The sequence below is a fragment of the Anolis sagrei genome, chromosome 5, assembly GCF_037176765.1.
Source record: "Anolis sagrei isolate rAnoSag1 chromosome 5, rAnoSag1.mat, whole genome shotgun sequence".
Lineage (NCBI taxonomy): Eukaryota > Metazoa > Chordata > Lepidosauria > Squamata > Dactyloidae > Anolis > Anolis sagrei.
Window position 1 is genome coordinate 172,459,841 of NC_090025.1, and position 26,180 is coordinate 172,486,020.

General features: G+C 39.2%; 1 protein-coding gene across 3 annotated transcripts in view; it reads left to right on the top strand.

Annotated features, from left to right (window-relative positions):
• HIPK2 (homeodomain interacting protein kinase 2) overlaps nucleotides 1–21,109 on the top strand; it is a 212,986-nt gene extending 191,877 nt beyond the window's left edge. For 2 of the 3 annotated variants that reach the window (XM_060776860.2, XM_060776862.2), the window contains exons 12-15: nucleotides 100–381; nucleotides 3,398–3,645; nucleotides 5,840–6,000; nucleotides 7,541–21,109. In XM_060776860.2, coding sequence (XP_060632843.2) covers nucleotides 100–381; nucleotides 3,398–3,645; nucleotides 5,840–6,000; nucleotides 7,541–8,005 — 1,156 coding nt within the window. In that variant the 3' untranslated portion in view covers nucleotides 8,006–21,109. The remainder of the gene's footprint in view (nucleotides 1–99; nucleotides 382–3,397; nucleotides 3,646–5,839; nucleotides 6,001–7,540) is intronic. The other variant, XM_060776861.2, reaches the window with a different exon arrangement.
• Nucleotides 21,110–26,180: the final 5,071 nt, after the last annotated feature.

Consider the following 26,180-nt stretch of genomic DNA (forward strand, 5'->3'; position numbering starts at 1 on the left):
CATAGATAAGTGGCCAAGAATACAGAAAACTAATAATGAAAAAAAGGATACTGCAGTAGTGGGTTCATATGCATTTAGCATCTTCCTATCTCTTTTCAGAAATGTGTCCAACTTTGAGGTGTCCTCTTCTCAGACGATTAGCTCTCCGCAGCGGTCGAAGCGCGTGAAGGAGAACACCCCACCTCGCTGTGCCATGGTGCATAACAGCCCTGCCTGCAGCACTTCTGTCACTTGCGGGTGGGGCGATGGAGCTTCCAGTACCACACGGGAACGGCAGCGACAGACGATTGTCATTCCTGACACACCCAGCCCTGCCGTCAGTGTTATCACCATCAGTAGTGACACGGACGAGGAGGAAGAGCAGAAGCATGCACCTACCAGGTAAGCGACCATGAATTCTACAAAAGGGATTTTACCATTCAAAAAACCTCTATAGGGGTGCATTTACACTCTGGAAACAATGCAGTTTGGCATCACTTTAACTGCCATAGCTCAATGCTATGGCATCCTGGTAGTTTGATGAGGAACCAGCACTCTTTGGCAGAGAAGGCTAAAGACATCCAATGATTCCAAAGCACTAAGTGACATTAAACTGCATTAAGTTGACAGTGTAGATCAGGCATGTGCAAACTTTGGCCCTCCAGGAGTTTTGGACTTCAACTTCCACAATTTCTAACAGACTCATTTAAGCAACTGAGAGGGAAAAGGAAAGGACCTGAGGCTGTTAGGAATTGTGAGAGTTGAAGTCCAAAACACCTGGAGGGCCAAACTTTGCCCATTCCTGGTGTAGATGCAGCTTAGGAATCTTTTGATCCTCTGCAAGAAATTGACCATAGAGGCACTCTGGAGGACCTAGAGATACTGTTGGCAAGAGGTACAGTCATGGGAGGATCAGGGGAGAAAATTGGCCAACAGTACAGTGCTGAAATTTCCTCCTCACAACTCCAGAGCCTTTATATAACTTATAAAGGCAACCATAGTATCCATATTTAGTTAACCTTTGAGTAATTGCCATTTTGAAGGCTGTGTTATTGAGATTGGATAGTGTGTATAACACAAAGTACTGGATGGTACTTAAGCTTATTCAGTAATAGTTACGGATTAGTATGTACTGACATGTTTTTGGTCTACAAAGAATCCACATTTACAGTATGATTCCTAAATCTGTAAGGTAGTGGTTCTCAACCTGTGGGTCCTCAGGTGTTTTGGCCTACAACTCCCAGAAACCCCAGCCAGTTTACCAGCTGTTAGGATTTCTGGGAATTGAAGGCCAAAACATCTGGGATTGAGAACCACTGCTGTAGGGGATACATTCCAGGGTTTTCCGTGGAGACACAGAAATAACTTCCAGGAGAAACACATTGTAGAAGAGTGCAGGAGGACCTAGCAATTGCTTAGAGAAAACACCTATCTAGCATTTTTAGGTTCTCTAGTGTGACCCTGTGTTCAACCTCCACCAGAAACATACTATAGAAACATACTGGAGGATCTAGAAAATATGTAAAGCAACTACCTCTTTAATATTTTTGGGCTCTCCGTCATGACTGTATGGTCAATGTGCAATGGAAGCATGCCCTGGGCTTAGAATCATACTGGAAGTCCTAGAAAAAGCCCTAGAGAGAACATTTTGGACACAAATAAATGAAACTGCAAGTTGCAGTCCCAAAGATATAGGAGTCATACAATACTGCATTAATTTACAGTGTATCTGGAAAATGTATCCAGTCTCCAGATTGGATCCAAAAAGGCCCTTAGGCCTTGGTTTGCTACAGTGTCAACAAGTGGAAAATGTATTTTGTGGGTTTCATAATGATAAGGTTAATGCAGCTGCATCTGCATGTATAAATAACATGCAGAAATGTTATGACATATAGGAGTAATTCCTGGCTTTGAAATAAAATGAAGACGTATAGAAAACATTGATGAAACTCATTTAAATATTTGTTTTTGTGGACCATATTCACCAAGGCAGTGAGGAAAAAACATACAAGTATATGTCATTACATTGTAAATTGTAATGATATCACAGATAAAATGTTATATCAAAATTTAATGTTATATTAAAGTCACAATTTAATTTTAGCATTAAAAATATGACAAGTCATCATGCAATAAAATATAATTCATCCAATCTAAAAACTATTTTCAAAGTGACAGACCAATTTTTCTTAAGAATTTTTTCTAATATATATTTTTATATAGTCTTTTTTGAGATGCAGTACTACCATTATAATCCTATAGTTTTTTGAGTAATAAAAGACATTGAAATTCAATATAAAAGGCATACCATGCATTTCAGAGTACAGGGAGCCCCCAAGTTTCAAACATCCGACTTACAAACAACTAATAGTTAGGAACGAGAGTGACACAGCAGGAAGTGAGATAAATAAACCCCTCGGAAAGGAAATTCATTCCTGGAAGAGTTATGATGGAGAAAAGGTCCAACCACGGAAGTTTTATCACCAATCCTTGTTTCCACAACAAGACAATTTTTTTCAAAATCCAGTTATCATAAGGACAGAATGTGAGGCAAAATCTTCTGTATAGGGGAAAAGACAGCAAAACAAACACCACAAGAGTGTTAACTTTTCCCGATGTTATCCAAAACATCTATCTATCCATCTATCTAGCTAGCTTTGGCTGGAGCTACACTTTAAAAATGCACTTGTTTTGACATACATTCAATTTAACTTAAGAATAAACCTACAGAACCTATCTTGTTCGTAACTTGGGTTTGTAAGTCTAATGTTTGTAACTTGGGGACTGCCTATAATAAGAAACCGAGTGCCTTCTGATGTAATATAATGAAAGACTGCCACCTAACGGAGACAATTGATACAAGTGAAAACTTGAAGAGTCAATTTGCTATGCGTTTTTGTATTGAGCAAATTAAAATAAAATAGCAAGGCACACCCTTAAATTCTTGCCAAAATAATTGAGTAATCGTTTTTTTAAAGAATACACACAGTTACCCAAATCCAATTGCTAGTTGCTTTGAAAGTAGACCCATTTAATTGAACAATATATAAATCTGGGTTGTTGTAAGTTTTTCAGGCTATATGGCCATGTTCTAGAATCAATCTCTCCTGATGTTTTGCCTGCATCTATGTCAGGCATCCACAGAGGTTGTATATAAATCTGGTTGAACTACTTTGGTTGGAACCAAAAATTTAATTTGAGGGGGGTTTTTTTGGGGAGAAGTTGACCATAGAATTGTCCCGGAGGATTCCTGGAGGGTATTAATGACATGCATACATAATCAAATCTGCAAAAGCTAAACCCATAAATGTGGATGGCCAACCACACATACTGTCACTGATAGAGGAGCCCAAATGTACATTTCCACACTGACATGTACGGAAGCCTTACACGGGAAGGGATTGGTTTTGTTTTCCAGCCCGGTGTCTAAGCAAAGAAAAAACGTCATCAGCTGTGTAACTGTGCATGACTCCCCTTACTCTGATTCCTCTGGCAACAACAGTCCCTATGCAGCGCAGCGCCGTGGAGGAAATAACAATGGAAACACCTATGATGCCAAGGGAGTCCCGGAAACACATTGCAATGGCAATCCCCGGACAATTATTGTGCCACCGCTGAAAACCCAGGCCAGCGAGGTGTTAGTAGAATGTGATAACTTAGTCCCAGGTAAGTTTGCAATGTATTGCAGTAAAATATGAGATTTTGCACAAAGATGTTTTCTTGAATCCTGTCAATTACCTTGCTTTGTTGCTATTAGGAGACCTCTTATGCATTTTATACATTATGCATTTTATACATAAAGATTAGGCTTGGGTAACCACGGAAAAATTTGGTTCTAAACTCGTTTTGTTTTTAGGGGGCCCTTGCGTTTCGTTTTTTTTAATAATTCCGAAATTTTCCTTTAAAAAATTTCAAAATTTACGAAATTTCGTAAAATTACGAATTGATTCGTTAATGGCGGACGAGATTGCACAATATGCTAAAAAAACCTCCAAATGGAACAGGAGGAACTTCTGAAGCTTCCCTCTCCCTCTGTTGTTGACTGTTGGTGTGATAAAACAAACAACAACTATAAAACTTGCACCAGACATGCGAAAATAATTACAAAATAATTACAAAATAAATTGAAAAAATTGTTTCGAATCTTTATTACTCCTCACACAATTCCTGCATGGCTCAATATTGGATCATAAGCTAATTTAAATACGAATTAATAACGAATTACAAAATTAACGAACGAAACCGCCCAAGTCTAATAAAGATTTCATTGTGTGCTGACCAGTGAGTTTTGTTGGAATTTACCTTCTACCAAACTGATCCATAGTCACTAGGAGTGTGCAAAAAGTCATTCGTGTATCATATGTCAGAAATATTTCATAAGATTTGTACATACAACACAGTATTAAGAAACTTTGGGGGTGCCTATGCAAAAAGCTTAGGATTTAATATTCCTCCTCCTCCTTCTTCTTTCAAAGGCTGGATGGACATCTGTTGGTGGTGCTTTGACTGTACTTTTCCTGCCTGACAGAAGGGGTTTGGACTGGATGGCCCCTTGGGGTCTTCCAGTGAAATAGTACTGTTAAGTTTATGTTGGTTAAAATTCCCTAATCATTCTGAGACTTGGGAGAATGATGCCTGGTTATGCTGTATCACTAAAAATAGAAATTCAAGGAGATAGCTCTTACAGTTTTTTAATGTTGTTCCTAAAAACTTTTTTAAATCCCCCAAATCCGTGGATGTATGAAACTTTCTGGGTAGAGAGAGAGAGAAGGATTGTCCCCTTTATGGGGATGAAGTTGAAGGAGGAAAACCATTTCCCCTATTTTCTCTGGCTATGCCTACCCCCTTCCCATATCATAAAGGAAGGTTGTTTCTACGATGGGAACATGGGGGGGGGGGGGGAGATAACAGAAAATGTGGGAAATTGTTTTTCTCCTTCAACCCACCCTCTGCCGCCATACATGAGATAATCTTTCTCTCTCTAGTGTCCCTGGTGGTATCCACCTGGATAGTGGAATGGTACCACATTCTGAAACTTGGAATGGGGACGGTAAATGTCTTCTACCATTGTAACAAGTTTCACCCCAGCAGCTCTAAAAATGAGGGAGAAACAAGTTGCAGGAGCTTCCCCACTTGCACAATTACATAATGAAAAAATAATGATTTTTTTGTTATATCTTTATAGTTATGCTGCAGACCCCTTACAGTATTTTAGAAATACTTTAGAAATGATTCATTGTTTATCCATCCCCAAATTTAGTAATGAGTATTGGAACTTTTTTTCATTGCATACACAGGCCTAATAATCACTGTGCCATTCAAAGTGTCAGCTAGATATCATTATTACTTATTAGGCCACAATTACATATTACTTTTTTGGGAAAGTGACGTGCAATTTTGCTTAAGGTTTGCTTATTTGTTGACAAACTCTGTGAATTTTTATTTATTTATTATTTATTATTATTTTGAACGTTTATATCCCATCCTTATCAACCCCGGAGGGGGGACTCAAGGTGGCTCACAACTGGCAACCATTAGATGCCAACAAACAAAACAGTCGCAGTGCAGACAGTTTAACATTAAGTAAAACAACCAGATCATAAAATACATTAAAATATTTTGACTTCTGGGTGTTAAGGCTTTCCTTTGGGGGGGGGGGGGGGATAAGTGAGAACTGGAATCGCTGAGCCAGTGATGTATATCACTGTAAGTGAATAATGGAATATACCTCTTGGCTCAGAAACTTCAGACTGTGCCACCACGAGAGTACCCTGACTGAGTAGAGGGGTCCTAGCTCAAGAATGGCCTTAACTTAGATAGGGGTGACATCACAAATCTTTGTCCTTCTTCCCCATCATAGTCACCACCAGTCACCACTCTTCCTCCTACAAGTCGAAGTCCTCCAGCATCGTGACCTCCACCAGCGGTCACTCTTCAGGGAGCTCGTCTGGAGCCATCACCTACAGGCAGCAGCGGCCAGGACCACATTTCCAGCAGCAGCAGCCTCTTAATCTTAGCCAGGTAAGCAAAAACCGATGGAAGAGATAATGAGATTTAAGACTGCAGAGCATGCTATATGGCTTAGGTCTGCACTATTTGAAAAGACTGATATAAAAGTTATTTCTATATGAATCTTTTAAGCTTTTAAGATCCTCAGGAAAATGGCTCTTTCTCAGTCCCACTTCTAAGACAGACCTAGATTGCAAACCCCTCCACCATCACTCCATTGAGTGCTGGGCAGGCCCTATCTCTACTTCCTTTCTGCCGTTAAAGATATGCTTCTGACTAGTTTTAATGCAGGGGGGGTTGCTGTCTTTTAAACCTTGTTGTGTCTGAAATTATTATTATTATTATTATTTACAGCATATCTACCCTGCTCTTCTCACCCCCGTAGGGGGACTCAGAGCAGCTAACAATGGCAACGATTCGATGCCGCAATAATTACAATTATAAAAGAAAAATAAATCATACAATGCTTTACACCGGAAAACTGATTTTAATGCAAAATAGGGATTGCTGTCCTTTAAACCTTGTTGTGTTTTAAATACTTTAAACTAGAAAACAGGGATTATTTTTTTCTTTTACTACTATGGTTGATTTTAGCTGTATTCTGGGACAAGACATGGCTATTAAATAAATGTATTTTAGGGCCCTTCCAGACAGGCCCAGTGTTCCAGGATTTGATCCCAGGTTTTTTGCTTTAAACTGGATTATATGATTTCCCACTGCCAGATAATCTGGGATAAGTGGAGGGCCTGGCATCAGATCCTGGGATGTAGGGCCTGTCTGAAAAGGCCCATAGATGATGATGATGATGATGATGATGATGATGATGATGATGATGATGTTGAAGAAGAAGAAGAAGGTTATATTTATTATTATTATTAAATTTATTTACTTATTAAATTTTAGGTTGCATGTTATAATTTGGTATATTTGAGGGTTTAATTTGGTATATTTTGCTATATGTTGGTCTATGTTGGGTCTTGAATGGCCAATATTGTATTTGTATTTATTGTTTTATCGGGCATTGAACATTTGCTTTTTTGCCATTGGAATCCGCCCTGAGTCGTTTTGGGGAAATAGAGGGGAATATAAATAAAGATTATTATTATTATTATTATTATTATTATTATTATTATTATTATTATTATTCTGTTTTACTCTTTATGGGACCCCTGGTGATGCAGCAAGTTAAACCGCTGAGCTGCTGAACTTGTGGACAGAAAGGTTGGTGGTTCGAATCTGGGGAGCGGGGTGAGTTCCCCTCTATTAGGCCTAGCTTCTGCTAACTAAGCAGTTTGAAAACATGCTGCCTTGATGGGAAGGTAATGGCACTCTATACAGTCATTATGGCCAAATGACCTTGGAGGTGTCTTCAGCTTAGAAATGGAGATGAGCACCACCACCCAGAGTCAGACACAACTAGACTTAATGTCAGAGGAAACCTTTACCTTTTACTTTACTCTTTGTTCTGAATTGTCCTGTTGGAAGAAATGCAGGGTGCTAAATCTGTCTATAAGGAGGCATTCTCATCATCATCTCCTTGTTTTTTCAACAGGTCCAGCAGCACATCACGACCGATCGCACAGGGAGTCATCGGCGACAGCAAGCCTACATCGCTCCCACAATTGCTCAGGCACCATATTCCTTCCCACACAACAGCCCCAGCCATGGCACGGTCCACCCGCACTTGGCTGCCGCCGCCGCTGCTCACCTACCCACTCAACCTCACCTGTACACTTACACCGCACCTGCTGCTCTGGGCTCCACAGGCACAGTAGCCCATTTGGTGGCTTCACAAGGCTCGGCTCGCCACACTGTACAGCACGCTACATACCCAGCCAGCATTGTCCACCAAGTTCCAGTCAGCATGGGCCCTCGTGTTCTCCCGTCGCCCACAATCCACCCAAGTCAGTATCAGGCTCAGTTTGCCCACCAGACCTACATCAGTGCGTCTCCCGCCTCTGTCTACACTGGGTACCCCCTGAGCCCCGCCAAGGTCAACCAGTACCCTTACATCTAACCACTGGAATGTGGAAACAGACAAGCAAAATAACACAGGATGAAAATGGTGGCTGCTTTTATACTGAAGGACGCTCCAGGCGAATGAACAATGCAATGGGAGGCTCAAACAAAACTTGAACAAAGACTTTGAGGAAGATGCTAGAGGAAAGGAGAGACAAGGTTGATCCCAGTCCTACACTTTTTATTTAAAAAAATGAAAAGAAAAGAAAAAAAGCTAAAAAGAATGAAAAACAGTAACATAGAAAAAAACACTCTGCACCAAACCACATGGTGGGGGAAGCAGAAGGGCCATAATTGTCGGGTCCGGCTTTTGAATAAATTCACCAATAGACTTTTACAGATTATTTTCATCTGATTCCAGGAGACTACATTTAGGAATTTGCTGTTCAGACCTTCTAGTGCAAAGTTTCATAGGTGTTTGGGTATATATATTTTTTGTTAAATTAAGGCAAGAAGCATACACAATTAGGGATTTATCCAGATTTTCAAAAGGGTTATTGTGTTGTCATTGCACTGGTTGCTGTAGCCTAAAATACAAAAAAAAAAAGAGAGACAATTTCAAAAGTGTGATGTGTTTTCTGTTGGGAAGAGTAGAGGAACAAGCAAAGAATGAGGGATGTTTTGGAGTACTCCAGCTCTCTCAGTCTCAGGCTTTGTAATTTAGGAGGGGGCGGGACAATTATTCTAAGCAGAGAATAATTATATGGTGAAATCCGGGTCAAGGGGAATATTGGTTCTCATTCTGAACACCCTGGATAAATCCCTGAGATATGTTATTCTTAAAAGTCTTTAATAATGTACAATAGTATCTCCTCTTCCTTACTTGGAAATACTTTTCTTTCTTTTTTTTCTTTCTTTCTTTGGAAAATCCCTTGCCATTTGCAGCCCAATCCTAACAGCTCCTACTCCACCACCACAACACAACCCATATAGTATGCTCACATTATGGCACCATGGCGAGCCAACAGATAATCTCAACTTGGTTAGGATTGGGCTGTTAGTGTAGGAGTAGGCGTTCTAGCTGGTCCTTGGTAGAATGTAGCACTATACCATACATGCACCCTTTTTCTACTTTGTGTTAAACTCCAATGATACCAATAGACTATTCCTCAATGTGATTGCACAAAACGTGATATAACATAGGCATGTAACAAATGTGATTGTCCAGGTATATGTGTGTGTGCGTGTGAGTATGTGTGTGTGCGCATGTGCGCGCTGATGCTGCCTTCTCTTGTGGTGTGGTCCTCAGCACAGCCATTACAAACTGTCACAGTCTTAGTTTTACATCATTCCCTTGTAGTGCCTTACCAAACTACAGTTGCGGTTTTAAGGGTTTACTTCCACTGGTACTTCTAGAAAGTAATTGAGACTGGTTGGAATTTAATCTCAGCTCTTTTCCTTCTTTTGGTGTTCCTTATTGTTGCTTTCCTTCTTCCAGATGTTTTGTTTTATTTTATATTTGTGCATTGTCTTTCTTGGGTAAGTTGCAAGGGTCAAGAGAGAGTGAGAGAGAAAGAGATAGAGAGAGATAGAAAGAACCTATGAGAATGTAAAAACGGATGGGCCTAAGAGGGTTGTATGGGAATTGAAATGACAGGGATGGTTCTTAGGCCCTAAAGCAGCTTTCCAATTGTGTTGGTGGGGACCTTGACTGATTTCCTGTGAAGATGCTCAATTTTCCCCACTAATCTTTGCCATTTACAGTTCTTAGATATATGTAAATATATATTTAATGAAAGAGAGAGGAGGAATGGGGGCAAGGAGAGGGCTCCCAAGCTTGCTTTGGATTAGAAACACATAGTACCTCATGTTAAATTGTGATGTCTGAACTGAAGGTGTGGGGTGGGGAAAATGATTACTTGGGAAGGACTCGATATTTTCACTTGAATGCTTTCACCAGTAAAAGAAATATGAGATTGAGAGGAATCTTGTCTAGAGCAGAGTTTCTCAAACTGTGCTCCTCCAAAAGTTTTGGACTTGAACTCCAACAATTCCTAACAGCTGGTAAGATGGCTGGAATTTCTGAGAGCTGAAGCCCCAAAACTCCTGGAGGAGCAGAGTTTGAGAAACACTGGTCTAGAGCACTGGTTTTCAACCTGTAGGTCCCCAGGTGTTTTGTCGTACAACTCCCAGAATTCCCGGCCAATTTACTAGCTGTTAGGATTTCTGGGAGTTGAAGGCCAAAACACCTGGTGACCCACAGGTTGAGAACCACTGCTCTAGAGCTTCATCCTCAGGTTGGTTTCAGAAGTTTTTCTTTCTTCCCTGAAGAAACAATTGCATAGGCACCAAAGCAGGTGGGACATCTACATCAGGGCTCAGTCACTGCCTTTGATTAGGCTGTACTACCTGATCGCAATTTCCAATAAGTAAAAGTTTAATCACTGCTAGGTAGTATATATTGCAGCTCCACTGTCTGCAAAATCCTGAAATCAGACTTGACTTGGACACCCTATGATTATAGCTATCAATATTAAAATTACTGTTTTCCTTTTTTTAAAAAATCACTGTTCAAATTCGCTAGTTGAGCTCTGTGTCCCCAGCTCTAAAAAAATTGGTTTCCAAAGAGAAGCTGTTATACAATGTAAAATAATACATGAAGGATACCTTACCACTACATGCAAGTGGGTGGCTCACTTGAGTCCATGTTTTGCATCCCCTGTCCAGACGGGATGCATACTTGTATTGTTGGCCTGTGATCTGCAGTGGATGTATGCCTTCATAGCTATTAAGTAGCACTACAACTGTATTTGTGACTTCGCAAAAGGAGTGTTTAAGTCATAGGGTGAGAAGTTGGGAAAGGGCAGGTCAAGTAGCTGAGAGGAGGAGGAGGAGGAGGAGGAGGGATCCCTGGGATGGTTAAGGCAAAAGGGTTCTTAAGATGTGTGTTGACAAGAAAGACAAGTGCAGTTGTTATATCTGGAAGTGGGTGCACATACTTCTCCCTGGAGGAAGGAATGGCTCTCACCTTTGTTGGACATTATTATTTGTTTGTTTTCCCCAACAGCAAATCCTCAAATCCTCCAATTTCAAACTGAGCTTCATTTTCACTTTCCCCCAGTGTATCTCCTTTTCATCCCATAAACATTGTCATCTAAATAGCAAGATAGTATTTTCAACAATCCATCCACTTTCTGTCTTACTCTGAAGAAAACCCTTTCCCGTTTCATCCCATTAACTTAGCCTCTCCCCAACCAAACTTTTCATGGATGGCATTCCTGCCCTTTCCACACTCATCAACAATGAAAGCTGCTTGTGTCAATGAAAGGAAGGATTTTATTTTGTGGTTGTTATTATATTATTATTGTTGTTATTGATGTTAATATGTTATATTTACTCTTTGTTTTAATTGCACATGCATTCCCACATCTTTGTGTTTTTATGATGTCGTTGTTGTCATTGTACTCTTAATATTGATAGTTAATTATGTAATTTCTCTCCCTGCCACTCAGCATCAGAGTGCTTGCTCCATATGAAGGTTTTGTGGGAAAAGAAAGACAAGGGATACTCTGGTTGAGAAAATATGTATACCACAGAAGAGAGGAACAAAGACATAGCCCCTTCCACACAGCTGAATAAAATCCCACATTATCTGCTTTGAACTGGAATATATGGCAGTGTGGACTCAGATAACCCAGTTCAAAGAAGATATTGTGGGATTTTCTGCCTTGATATTCTGGATTATATGACTGGCTCTATTTAGATATCACAGTAAAACCTTGACTTCCCACTCTGTGGTTGAGATGTAGGCTCAATATGCTCCCTCCTTAGAAGTCTACCATACCACAGTGAATACACTTGGGCCTGATTGTAGCTTAAATAGAAGAACATCAAGTGTCCTAAGGATATCTAGTTAGGGTTGGAAGATTATCCTTTTGGAAACTTGGTTTTGCTGATGCCAGTCAGAGTTGACAAAACTGGGCTAGATGTACCATGGATCTCATGTACAAGGAGGCAACTTCCTATGTTGTGGTGTTAAACTCACAACAGTTCTCCATGATGGAAGTATTCAAACTTTGGAGAAGTATCCAAACCAGGCCAAAAACACAATTTTAGAACTTGACCTGTTCTTGCTGGGAATATAACAACAGAAAAAAATGCTTCCATTCTCACGTGCATCAAAGATTATCTTAGAGGAAAAGCAGTGTGTGAAGCAAAGACATTCTATGAATTGTTTACCTAACAGAAAGTGATCTCAGTGCTAGTTGCTTGTTAGGTCTCAGTGATGTCATGTTCAATGGATACCTTTGAAATTCTGGGAAACCTTCATTTGGTATCTTCATTTTTTGGAGGGGTGCTCATTTTGACATAAACCAAACAACTGCAAGCTTTATAACTGGATTCAAGGAAGATGCAAGATTAATCCCAGGTTGGAGGAACCGGTGTGTGATTAATTGCTATGGTATCAAAACAACTTAATAGGCCTCCTTCACATTTTATTACAGGGTCGAAGCCTTCAGGGCACTGTAATAAATTCATAATTTAAATAGTTTAGTTAAGTCTCCTGCTTTCTAAACATGATGTGTTAGGGAAATGTCTTGGCAATTTAACAGCAATGATTTTATGATTCTAAGTATATGTGGTAGTGACTAGGGTTGTGGTTACTTAAATCCAAAGAACTCAGAATAAAGCATGATCTCTTTTGCCCTTTAATATTGCACAAGATTAAAGTCATCTGCCCAGAATAGTCTGCATTTCTGCCTTCCCTAAGCATCTATTTTTTCTTTTAATTATTAATACTTAGAAGCTACTTGTGAGGGTTGTCTTTACTAGTTATATAAAATAATATTAATGTCTTTTATCAAGTGACCTCCACCCTGTCCTTCTGTTTAGGTGCAAACGAAGAGTTTTGATTCTCTTTGACATAATTTTTATCCAGTAGATCATCTTAGGGCACCATTTTTGGTGTATTTTATGAATTAATATTTATTGACTTATTTGTGGCAAGAAAGGGAAGTTCTAATTCCACATCCTGAAATGTTTTATTTATATATTTCATATTTTATATGCACGCACACATACCCTTCTCCTTTTTTTCTATATAGAATGACTGATAATATAGAAATGGGAGTTTCAAGGGCTTTAAGTGGAAGCAGTGTTAACCATAAATGACATAGGCAATCATCACCCACCTCTTCACACCATCCAAATTATTCTTTGATTGAATGCCTTACTACTAGTGAGAGTAACAAGAAATTCTAGGAAGAAATTGACATTTCTTAGAGAAATTGAGAATTGTGAATTTCTTCTGGGGAAAAAGATGCAAATAGTGTTTTCTTGATTATGACTTCTTTTTCCTCCTCCTTCTTTCTGTTTACCTAATAAATCAAACCAATAGTTCTGAGGCATAGAGGAGCCAAAGTCATGTTTAATACAGGAAGAATATGCATACCACCAGGTTGTTGGGTTTTTCCTTGTAAATAACAGCTTTAATTTTAATCAGAAATGATGATGACATTGCTATGTTTTGGCATAGCCTTTGGAGCTCTTTTGCCCTTATGCAGGAGACCTGTGATTTGATGGTGGCACAAGTATGCTTGCATAGATCACCAAGTCAACCACAGTTATCTGGATCATATTTTCCACTGGACTCAATGCAGCAGCTAAGAATTCATAGACTTACATGGAAAATCTATAGTAGGATCTTAAAGGAGGAGTGGTTTAGAGTGGTATGCTTTGAAAGCCAGCACTATAATAAAATGCAAGAGCTGTTGCTTGTTAAAGCACATTAGCACAGTGAATAATGTAGACTTCCATTCACCATAGCAGTTTCCTTGCAGACAGACACCATTTAGGGAGGGGAATTGTGATGCCGCCTGGTATTGACTCTAGATGATGATGTGCAGTCAAGGCGCCATTCATCAATATAAGGAAAACAATGCTGATTCTTCCCCTTCCAATTCTTAACATTTAGAAGACTTAATACTATTGTCAGTGAATTTTGGCCCACTGAGAATTAATATTTTTGCCTTTTTTTCCTCCTTGAGTTTCTCTGTCATATCACAGCTCAACACAAGATTAATTCTGCCTCTCATCCTTTTCTTTTGCGAATTCTTAAGGGACTGATCATCAGAAATGGGAATGGGGAAATGGCAGTTTTTCAAATTTGAAGGGAATTAATACCCAAGCTTCTCTTTAAACAAAGAAAAAAATAAAACAAGATGACAAATGTCTAAGTGACAATGGGTTTCTACCCACTAAAAAATCCAGACAGATGTCATGATCTTTGGACAATAGAGTAGATTTTTTTCCTTTTCCTCTTTCCATTTCTCATGTTTAATTTTATTCTTCAGATATGTTTTTTTAAAAAATTGCTTGCGAAAATTAAGTCATATTTACTGCTGCTGTCGTAAACTTCAGAGGGTATCTAAAAGGGGTAGAAAAAAGCTTGCATTTTGTTGCTCTGAACAGAAATCAATACAAGTGGATTCATAAATACTCTTGACTGTATAGTATCGAAGAGCAGGCAATTTAGGCCTAGATGTTTTTTGCCCTAAGACTGCCACCATCCATAGCCAGCAGAGTTGGTGGTGCAGGATTCTAGGAACTGCAATCAAAAAATATTTGCAAGGCTAAAGTTGGCAACCTCTGGGTAGAACTTCATCAGGTTGCCCATTCTGGCCAAGTTTCTGTAAGTTCATTTTGTTTTCCGTAACATGTTGAGTTTTCTACTATTGGAGGTTGTACTAGAACCTGGAAATGCCCCTTTTTGGACTATAACTTTAGAATTCTGAGACTCACAATCTGGAAAAAATAGATTTTTCAAAGTCAGAATTTAGTAGCATTAAAGGCTAAGTGCAAGGCTATACTAATGCTGATGCTCTATAGGTAAAATGCTTTTCAGCTCAATGCCCACAAAGGATAATTTTCAGTGCCTAAGGATAAAGCCCTGGCTTTGTTTCTGATAGGATTTCGTACAGAAAGGGTGGGCTCTCCAAATATTTTTGGTTTGCACCTCTCTAATCCCTCACAGACCACTTCCACACAGCTGGATAAAATCCACATTGAACTGGATTATATGGCCAGTTCAAAGCAGATATTCAGAATTATCTGCCTTGATATTATATGGCAGTGTGGAAGGGCCTACAGTTAGCCATGGTGGCCAGAGCCAATGGGAGTTTTAGGACAAAAACATCTGGAGGAATACAGCCATCCACTCCTTCAATTGAAGAAGACGTTTTATGTTTTGCCATGATAGCTTTGGTCTTAAGTCAACATAACACATATATCCATTGTGCCCTGCCCACCCACTTCATTACAGTAGCATTTTAGGCCAGTATGGGCAAATCCTCATGGATTCCTGCTTTCAGAAAGCTCTGTTGTCATCTCTGAACCAGTCCCTAAATCACACACTTGTGCTGCCTGTCTTTCTGTGTAAAATTTCATTTTGTTTCTGTGCATGAATGGTTGTCCCACTAGCAGTAAGAGACAGAGGGAGAACACTAAATTCTCCAAAATCATTCCTCCAATTCTTACTTTGTTTTAACCATACTTGCAGGAATCCTAGCTGTAGAAGCACCTAGTATACTTCTTTGATCCCAAGGTAACAAACAGAGCAAAATATCCCCAATCCTACAGAATTTATGCAGTATTCTGTATTACATAAAATGTGTTATTGTGTTCCATGTTGTTGCTAGCATACTTTCACAAGTCCAGGTTTTCTTGGTGCTGGTAGAAGGCTGGAGCATGAGAAATCATAAGGATAGGACCTTGAGAATATGTTACAATTTTGGGTGGCAGAACTGCATTACAATTTATTTTTAATTATGCATACTCTCCAACTGCCCTAATTCACCCTCCGTCATCCTAATTTTTCAGCTGCTTTTAAAAAGTCCCAATTGGTCTCTTCCCCCTCCCAGTTTCTTCCCTTTGTCCCCAACTTACTTTATTTGCTGCAAACTGCAACAGTTAATCCAGGAGACAAGAGAGAGGGGAATCTTTCACATCCCAGTAGGATCAGGCAAAAGCAAGCTGCTTCTATAGCCTCTGCTAGCTTGCATGTTTTTCATTAATAACTTTTGCTATCACGGCCACATTCTGATGTGACTTAGCAGGTTTTCATCAGTGAAATGTTGGAAGGTATAGTCCCAATATTGTAAACGTTGGGCTCATATTAGTTAGATTACTTCAACAGATCCTCTTCCTCGTCTTATGTGGTGGTGACAGTAGTGGGGAACCACCTAACAGGGTGCTTATGAATTAGCAGGGTGTCAGAAGGAATGTGTATTTGCAAGATTTGCCAAATTAGGCAAGCAAAAAGGTGATAATCAGTGAATGTAAAAAAAATGCTTCATAGAAGAAGGAATCAAATATGTAGCAAGTATGTAATTTTGAGTGGGCAGTTAGTACAAGTTGTCAGAAGCCTCTCCAATATGTTGTTTTTCTGAATATAGCAAATAACAGTAAAGTTCTGTTTCTCATGTACGGGTTAGTATTGTCCTTCCAGTTTTAGCAGTGCTGCTATACCAGATTTTACATGTAGGTAATAAAGGTGTGTGTGGGGGGAGTTGTGTATTAATCTTTTGCTTAATGTAGTTAAATCAAGAAAGGCAATACTAAAGACATTTTCCAAATATTTTACTGCACTGATAACTATTGTGACATCTCTCATCCTAACTCTTCAATGGTTGGGGAAACTGTAGGTCAGTTCACCCAAATATTTGTATGTTAATGATAGCTAAGGATTCCTTCCTTCCTTCCTTCCTTCCTTCCTTCCTTCCTTCCTTCCTTCCTTCCTTCCTGAGGTGGGGCAACAGTGCTGAAAGCAAAAGTAAATTTAACTTCACTTTCCAGACAAAGCCAAGGACTTACTATGGTGCTGAGATGGAGCAGACAATTGCCGAGCTAGGATTGTTTTAGTTTCTTTTAAAATCTGGAATATTATGAGAAAATTGGAGACACTTTGATCTGGAATTTCTATTAGAACATATATGTATTCCCCACCCAACTTATTTTTGTGTTGTTGAAGGCTTTCTTGGCCAGAATCACTGGGTTGCTGTGAGTTTTCTGGGCTGTATGGTCATCTTTCATCTTATTTTTGTTTTTCATTTATTTCTTCACCAATGTTGGCATGTTTGACAACCTTTTTTCCATGTTTGCAGTGGTTCAAGAGTAGTCTTTCTGCATTCTAGATCTTTCTGTCTTTCTAAAGCTTGCTGACTCCATTGGAAGCAAACCCACCTGATAAAGATTCTGGATTCAAGTTGGTTTGACTGGGATTTTAGAATTCCGACATAACACTTTGTTTTATATATATTTAAAGAAGGATTAAAAAACTGTGACCTAATGGCAATAATTACCTCAAATGTGGGCATTCGTCTTAGTTTTAGCTTTCTCCCCATCCCCGAAAAACATGTAGCCAGCTTAAATTTGGGATTTTGGAGTTTCAAAAAAGTTCTCTATTTGGGTGGAATAGTGATAAATGCTCATCCTGGTCATTGTTGCTTTTGAATGAGTCTTTAAAAATGATGAAACCAAGGATTAAATTGATGCTTTTATGTATTCTAATTAATTGTAATGTTGAAATGCACATGTAAGTATATATGTTCATAGCTACTGTAAAAGTGCTTCGGCCTTCTTGAAGATATTTAATGAATCACATTTTAAACCAATATGAACTGAACAACAGACTGTGGCTACTAAAATACTTCTTGCAACATTTTTATAGTTAATGGTGTTTTATAGTTTACATTTAAACTGGTACTTTCTAACTAAATGTTCTGTTTTTAATTATATCTTCTGAATCTCAATATTGCTATCCTTTCCTCCTTGTTTATCATTTTGCCCTTTCAAAAACAAACATAGACATGTGTCCTCAATATGTACGTTCTGTTTCTGCGGTATAACATAGTAGTAGGAAGTCAGATCAGATAAGATGATTCCAGAGTTAAATAGGGGGGGAAAAATCACTCGGTGCATGTTGAAAATCTAGCAAGTAGAATCTATTTTTAATTTAAAAAATGAAAAATTGAAACTTTTGGGAGATGCATCAAGAAGCACAAGAATACCCAACTAACCTTTTCACAGAGATAGCAGTCCTAAACGTCTTTACTAGAGGTAAACCATAATAAACATAGTGGGACTTGCTTCTGAGTAAACATGTATAGGATTCTGCTCCAAATTTGAGCAGAAATACCAGTATGTTGAGCATTGAAGGTATTCCGATATTTTGAATAAGCTGAATGACTCAGAGCTACGTCATTATGTGTTGACCGGCTCTATAATCATGTGAGCATGTAGAATCATGTGCTTTGGAATGATCTTGTTAAAATAGCAATCATTTGTCACCTTTGGTGTGTTATATGATATTTTAGCTGAAAAAATGTTGGAAGCACTGCACGTGGTACGTCGCAATCCACACCCTAATGTTGATCAATCGGCAACTATAGTTATGGTTATCTTCCAAGTTACAAGTCTTCACTTGCACCTATTGCAAATGTCTCCATTAGGGACAACGTTTTAGGGCCCTTCCACACAGCCCTAAATCCCAGAATATCAAGGCAAAAAATCACACATTATCTCAGTTAACCCAGTTCAAAGCAGATATTGTGGGATTTTCTGCCTTAATATTCTGTGATATAGGGCTCTGTGGAAGGGCCCTAAGTCTCCAAATGCTGAAGTCTCAGTTCCTGAGACAACCAGGACTTGGATTGTTTTGGGGAGGAAATGTTGTGTTCTGGTTTTGCTATCTTTGGGTGTACTTCTCTGTATTGAGTTATAGCTGTCACTCTAGCTTTGCTTTGAACCCCCAACAATGAAGAACTTGACCAGATCCTTCAAAATTCATTTGCCCCATAGCTAATGACAGTAGATTGGATGCTGTTCTCATATTAATATCCATTGTCATGTATATTTGGCTGCAGCCTGTCTTTTTATTTCTTTCTCTTTTCTCTTCGAAATCTGTTTCTATGTGGGTGGTTCTTGCTGTTTTTCCTACAGTCATGTTAACCAGTGAATATAAATGGAAATCTTCTGCTGGGCAAAGAAATATTTTGAGACAATAAAAGCTACAGGAATCGGCAATACAAAATTAAAATAATTCAGCCCGAACGGCTGGACATTATTGATGAATTGACAATCTCAACAAAATCCCATTTCTGTGCCATCTTGTGAATTACAAGGGAGAAATGCATTGCTTTTGACATCCTCCCCACTCCCATTTCAAATTAAATCTGAGCCTTCTTCAATGAACCCATTGAAAGCCATGGGCTCCACAGTATCATTCACATTATCAGAGTTATAATTTGGGATATGGCTCTATCACCATTTTGAAAGCGTAAGAAGAGGCCTATTATGGCTGGAGCTGGAGTCCTTTGAAGAAGAGAAAGTGGCTGATTTCCATAGATCTTTGGCATATTTGAGTAATTGACTCTCGGACACCACTTGAACTTCCTTTTATAGCAGAGCTAGCTCCAATATCTGTATTTTGTTTTGCAAGGGCTACATCCCCTTCCTTCCTTCCTTCCTTCCTTCCTTCCTTCCTTCCTTGCTCTTGGAGTCTATAAAGCACAAAAAGGGGTCTTTTTAAAAAACACACACAGCCCATCCATATTCCATTGAGTCTTTCTCCAGAAAGGGAAATACTTCCCCCGATGCTTCCAATTTGTGATGTGGTTTCCTGAAACACTTTGTTTTGGGGTTTTTTCTCTCTCGAAGAGATGTTTCCTTGGCATTTCAATGTATAACTGTTTCGGGGAACAGAAATTATTTCCTTGGCTCTTGTGCATCACCAGCATCTAATTTGTTTGTTATTTTCTTTTCAAAACAAAAACAAAGGGGCTTTTTTTGTGCCAAAACTATATACAAACAAAAGCATTTTTCCCAAAAGAGAGGAAGATAATAGCTTTATTTAAAAAGGGAGAAGTAGAAGCAGTATGTTTGGCATTGAAGAGTCTATACCAAACCCGGGCAAACTTTGGCTCTCCAGGTGTTTTGGATTTCAATTCCCACAATTCCTGAGAGCCTATGGCCCCTTCCTTTTCCGAGGGGAAAAAGGAAAGAGCCTGAGACTCTTAGGAATTGTGGGACTTGAAGTCCAAAACACCCGGAGGAAGTTTGTCCATGCCTGGTCTATACTGTAGTCATTAAAATAACACAAAGTGGAAGAGGTGTTTGTGAAACTCCGAATGCTTTTGAGATTTTGTTTCCTACCCATTTTTTCCCCTTTGTAAACTCAGTAAGATCCAAATGGAAAAGAAAACTTTTAGTACAGAAAAATAAACATTTCTTAAAACATTTGCAAAAAAATTGAAATACTTTCCAAAACACAAAGAAAAGACACCTCTTTGCCCTCCTGCCTGAGTGATAACTTTGTAAGGTTCCTTTTTCCATAAACAACACCCATCTCAGTTCCAATACCCCACAAAAGCCCTGATTGGTTGTATTCTTTCACTGTATGGTTCTGTACTGAGTGTTAATCCATGTTAAAACTTTGTGGAAATTATTGTGTGCGACAGTATTTTCTTGTGTATTGCTTTCCCCCCTTTTTCTGTGAATTGTCCCCTTCCCCCACCTCTTTTTTTTCTTTTGTTATTTTTTACCCTTCTGGTAATGTCTTTGAAAAAAAAACAGAAAAGAAACTGACGTGTTGTAGAACTATATGTAATCTATTCCTTAGTCTCATATTATAGGTATGTTATAAGAATGGATATTTTACTTGGCTTTAGAATGTTTTACACGAAAACTAATTCTTAACCAATCAAGTTCTTGCTACTAAAAAAAATTGCTTGTGTTTCTCATCATGGCGTTGTGTGCTTCTAATTAATAATCATTTTCGTTGTAGAAAAATGGAGTGAATTTATATTAGACTTGAAAACTAATAATAGCATTGTAAATTTATGAGATGATTTTAACAGAAAAAAAGCATTATAGAAGAATATAGTTATTTTAATTGTAATATTACTAACTGTAGGGTGAGAAAGGGGGTCCCATTGTGGTGAACTATGTTATAGCTTGTTATTCACAGTTTCTTTTGATCATTTTTTCGGTCTCTGAAGTGAAACGAGTTATTAATCAGAATTTGTAAACTCACATATGCATATTGTATATGTGTAGAAATGTAATCACACTTTGTCTTGGAATTACATTAAACTGTTTTAAGTCACTGCATTGCCTGCTTGTTCTTTAACTGGCATGAGAGTGATCTAATGTCTACAGCAGGGGTCCTCAAACTAAGGCCCGAGGGCCGAATATGGCCCTCCAAGGTAATTTACCCGGGCCTCACTCAGGGTCAACCTAAGTCTGAAATGACTTGAAAGCACACAACAACAACAACAACAACAATCCTATCTCATCAGCCAAAACCAAGACCACACTTCCCATTCAAATACTAATAATTTACATTTGTTAAAATTGTTCTTCATTTTAATTATTGTATTGTTTTTAAGTGTGGGGTTTTTTTTTGCACTACAAATAAGATATGTGCAGTGTGCATAGGAATTCATTCATGTTTTTTTTCAAATTATAATCCGGCCCTCCAACAGTTTGAGGGATTGTGACCTGGCCCTCTGTTTATAAAGTTTGAGGACCACTGGTCTACAGGCTTGCATTTCGGTTCTTTGTTGTTGTGGTTTGTTGTGTGTGTGCAGAGCCAGAAGGTTTGTCCCTTTATTTATCCAAAAATGAGCAACTCAAAATAGAAGAATGCAAAACTCAAATTTACTCTTGTACAAGCAGAGTTCAAGAAAACAGCGACTTCAACACAAACCAATAATACAGTCACAGTTCTTCTGAGTATTGTACTCAGATATGGTCCATGCATCTGACTCATGCAATTCTTCCTGTAGAAAATACTGAATATACTTGAGTATAAGCCTAGTTTTTCAGCCCTTTTTTAGGCTGAAAAGGCTCCCCTCGGCTTATAACTTGGGTGAGGTTCCTGGCTTCCTTCAGCCCCATGCCCTCCTGCCAGGACCCTTACCTCTCTGCACCGCTACCCAGGTCTCTTTGCTCTTCTCCTTTCTTGTGCAATGTGTGCCTTCCTCTCCTCCTCTCTTGGTGCCAGTCTTTCCCACTTTTCCTTATTCATGTACACACATTTTCTCAAAACGTATAGTTAAACTATGGTGATATTGGAAGGATACATAAGCACATTTGCATTGAAGAAGGTTAGAATAATGATTTAATTAGAGTTGGATGGTCTTATCTTAAATTACATTTTTATGTAAATATTCAGAAACATTTACCTACTGAGGCCTTAATGTAATTTTATTGGTATCTATTTTTATTTTGAAATTTACCAGTAGCTGCTGCATTTCCCTCCCTCAGCTTATACTCGAGTCAATACGTTTTTCCAGGTTTTTTTGTGGTAAAATCAGGTGCCTTGGCTTATATTTGGGTCACCCCGTTTCCACATCCAAGGAAGGAAACCTGGAAGAGACATATATATACTTATATACGATACGTTTCTTCCAAGTTTCCTTCCTTCGACATGGAGACAAGCAGAGAAGACAAACCAGTATCAAATGGGCTGCAAATCAGAAGCTTATGCCAAGTAGCAAGCCCAGGAACAAATTAACAACAACAACAACAACAACAACAACAACAACAACTGAATTCTTGTATCCCGCCACCATCTCCCTGAAGGGTGCCTAAAACAAGACATGACATAAAACACAATATAAAATACAATTGAATAAAACATATATAACAACAAGATAAAATTCAGGTTAAAACAGTCCACATCTGTCAGTAGTGATAACTAATGTAAACATGGACAAGATGTAAACAATAGGGCCAGGGAATGAGAACAGGAAAAGTACAGAGAACCATGGAATGAGAGCGTGGAATAAAGTGTAAGGCTGCATAACAAATTCATAGATCAACTAGGGACTAGGCGTTCTCAAAAGCCTGTTTGAATAGTCAGGTCTTCAGGTCCCTATGGAAGGAGGACAGTGTGAGAGCTTGCCTAATCTCCCTGGGGAGGGTGTTCCAGAGCTGGGGGGCCATCACTGAGAAGGTCCCTTTCTCATCCCCATCAACCATGCTTGAGATGGTGGTGGGACAACGAGGAGGACAACCATGGCAGATCTTAGAGCCCATGCCGGTTCATGGGGGGGGGGGGGGGGGGATGCAGTCACGAAGATAGGTAGGACCTAAACATTCAGTAAGCCCAAATCATAGAACAAACACTCCCCAGTATACCCCTTTGGGAGTGGCTCAAACTGATTGACCTTAATTATTCTGCCTGTGGCTTGCAATTAACCAGGGCGAGTCTTTTCCTCTTAACACACACACACACAGGATCCCACAGGAACATAACCATATACCTTAATATTTGTAACCCTCACAGATGTTGAACTGGAATCTCCAGCATCTTTGCCCATTACCTTTGCTGGATAGGGATTTGCAATTCAACCACATCTGGAGGAATGCAGAATTTCTGCCCTTGAGCTTGAGCTTGCTTGAATTGACTGTTGCAAAGCTTAAAAAATACAAAGGTTTAAAAGTTAATTTTAAAATGGCTACATGTATGCAGTATAAATTACATGCTGAACCATCTGTAGTTGGTGGAAACATGCTCTTGGATTCTCTGTTGCTGTGTTATGGAGAGATTCGGTGTGGCTTCAAAGTAACGTCCAAGCTCTGGAAAAATGCCCGGGACAGAGCCTTAGTCTAAAGGCTGTCACTTGGAGCTGACATCTGATATCTTTTATTGTCTCATTTCCCATTGTACTGAATGTCCTGGACTGTTGATTGTTGGTTTAAGATTGTCAACAGCTGTGCAGGAAATTGATGTATGATGTCTGTCTTTCTTCTCCCATTCAAATTCTAAAACATATTTATTCATCATATCCTCCCCACCCACTGCATCACAGTGGCATCTCAGCCAGGATTTCATTCCTCTCAATCATTTTAAGCTATTTGGGAAAGAGGAGGCCCTTCTCTGATTTGCAGGTGTAGTCCACATGGTCTGTCCCTTAAGTAATGAGAATGACTTGTTTTTAAAAAATTGTTTTGCACATGCATGCAATTACAGTTTATCCTTTCAAAATAGTCTCCTTGTGATCAAATACAGCGGTTCCAGCTTTGCTATCACTCTTCATAGCAATGGAGGAAGTGTTCACTTGAGATGTTGTTCAAAGCACTCATCACAGCTGGACATTTTCAGCTGTCCCCAAATGATGTCCTTTGCGGTGGGTTTTGTGATTGGGGAAAGATACCACACGGTGCCAAATCAGAGGTAAGTGGGGATGCGTTCAGAACAGCCTTCACACAAACCATATTGGTCTCAGTTCTTGAAGTTAAAGAACTCTACTCCAGACTTCTCTGCATATTCACCATGGATGAGCTCCCTCTGTCAGCTCCAGCTCCCCATGTGAGAACATGAGAGAAGCCTCCCACAAGGATGGAAAAACATCAAAACATCCAGATGTCCCCTGGGCAAAGTCCTTGCAGATGGCCAATTCTCTCACACCAGAAGCGACTTGCACTGAATGGCTGAGGCCACAAATGAATTCAAGGTGTTGCAAGAAAAACAAGTGATTGTTCTATATTTTGAGGGGTTTTTTTCTCTCCTTTTCTACACATGACAACAACATATGCTAAAGGCAAATATCCTGTAATTTTACCTGTGTAGTGGAGCCCCCGGTGGTGCAATGGGTTCAACTCTTATGCTGGCAGGACTGCTGACTAAAAGGTCGGCTATTCAAATCCAGGGAGCGGGGTGTACTCCTGTCGCTCAGCTCTAGCTTCTCATGTGTGAACATGAGAGAAGCCTACCACAAGATGGCAAAATATCCGGGCATTGCCTGGGCAACATGCTTGCAGACAGCCAATTCTCTCAAACCAGAATCTACTTGCAGTTTCTCAAGTCGCTCCTGACACAAGGAAAAAAACTCATTCTCATTACTTTGGGCACAGACTAATATATTAGTGTTTCTAATGTGTGGGCAGGATTATTTCTCCAACATGTCAGCAACTAGCATTATACAGTGGGTTCTTGGCATCCATTGGAGTTTGGCTCCAGGACCCCCCTCCCCCTCAAAAAAATTCTATACATACTCATGTTACATTATATATAATGTCATAGTAAAATAGTGATTCCCTTTTACCTATCCATGTGAAATCCTGAATAGTTTTCATCCTGTACCCATAAGATAAAGGTAGCACAGAAATGATAATAAGCCATATGTTGTTTCTGCTCTCCATTCATTATCCCAGTTTCCAGGAAGCAGACCATCCACTAAACGTCAATTAGGTAAAGAAAGACACTCATGTCAAGTAGCATCTCTGTGTACTGTGCAGCTGGCCCTTTCCCTAAACTAACCTGTTGTCCTCAAATACAATTGGCATTCTTGAAGGAAGATTTAACTGTCAATCTGTGCTATTTCTGTACATGGAAAAGGGATGAATATGCAGAGAGGGCATTTTATTCTCCACCACAAGTAGTGGGCCACGAACATTAAGGTGCATGCTACTAATATATTTTGAAGAACTGCAGCCCAAGGTCATTCCAAATGACCTGTACCCTTTCCACACTGTATAATCACATCTTGATATGGCCACATCCTATGGCATCTTGGGACGTTAGAAAGTTCTAGTGTCTCACTAAATTACAAATTCCAGCATTATGTAAGATGCTGCCACAGCAGTTAAAGAATAATTGTGAAAAGGGCCCTGGAATTGAAAGTACAGGATTTGTATTAAGACAATCTTGAATTCTCATACCAAAGGTGCAAATTTGATTTCTATGACACCGTCTAGCTATTATTTATTCCTCTTCCTGTGGTTGATAATGGATCGGCTCCATGATAGTCTCTGATTATCCAGAGTTATGAATAGCCATGCTTTCTTGTGGAGGTTACCAGTTGAAAGAGGTTATTTTAAGTAAGTTTAAGAAGTTAAATCAGATTATACATTTTTAAAAATCTAATTAAAATAGGTTTTCCTTAATATTTCAGTTTTAGCACCATTTGACTAAGGTGTTACCCTATATAAGCCAAAGGTTCCATTCTGCCAATTTATTCCAGTTTGTCAGAACTAATTGCTGAAATAGTTGAAAGACATGAACATAGGAAAGGCTAAGAGATGAACCAGGAGCAGTGAAGGGCAGGAGGAAGACAGATAAGCGAGAGGGGCAGAGGAGCAAGAAGGACTGGAGCCTCTAAAGCAGTGGTTCCCAACCCTTTTTTTTTTTGACCAGGGACCACATTGACCAGGGACCACTCTCCAAC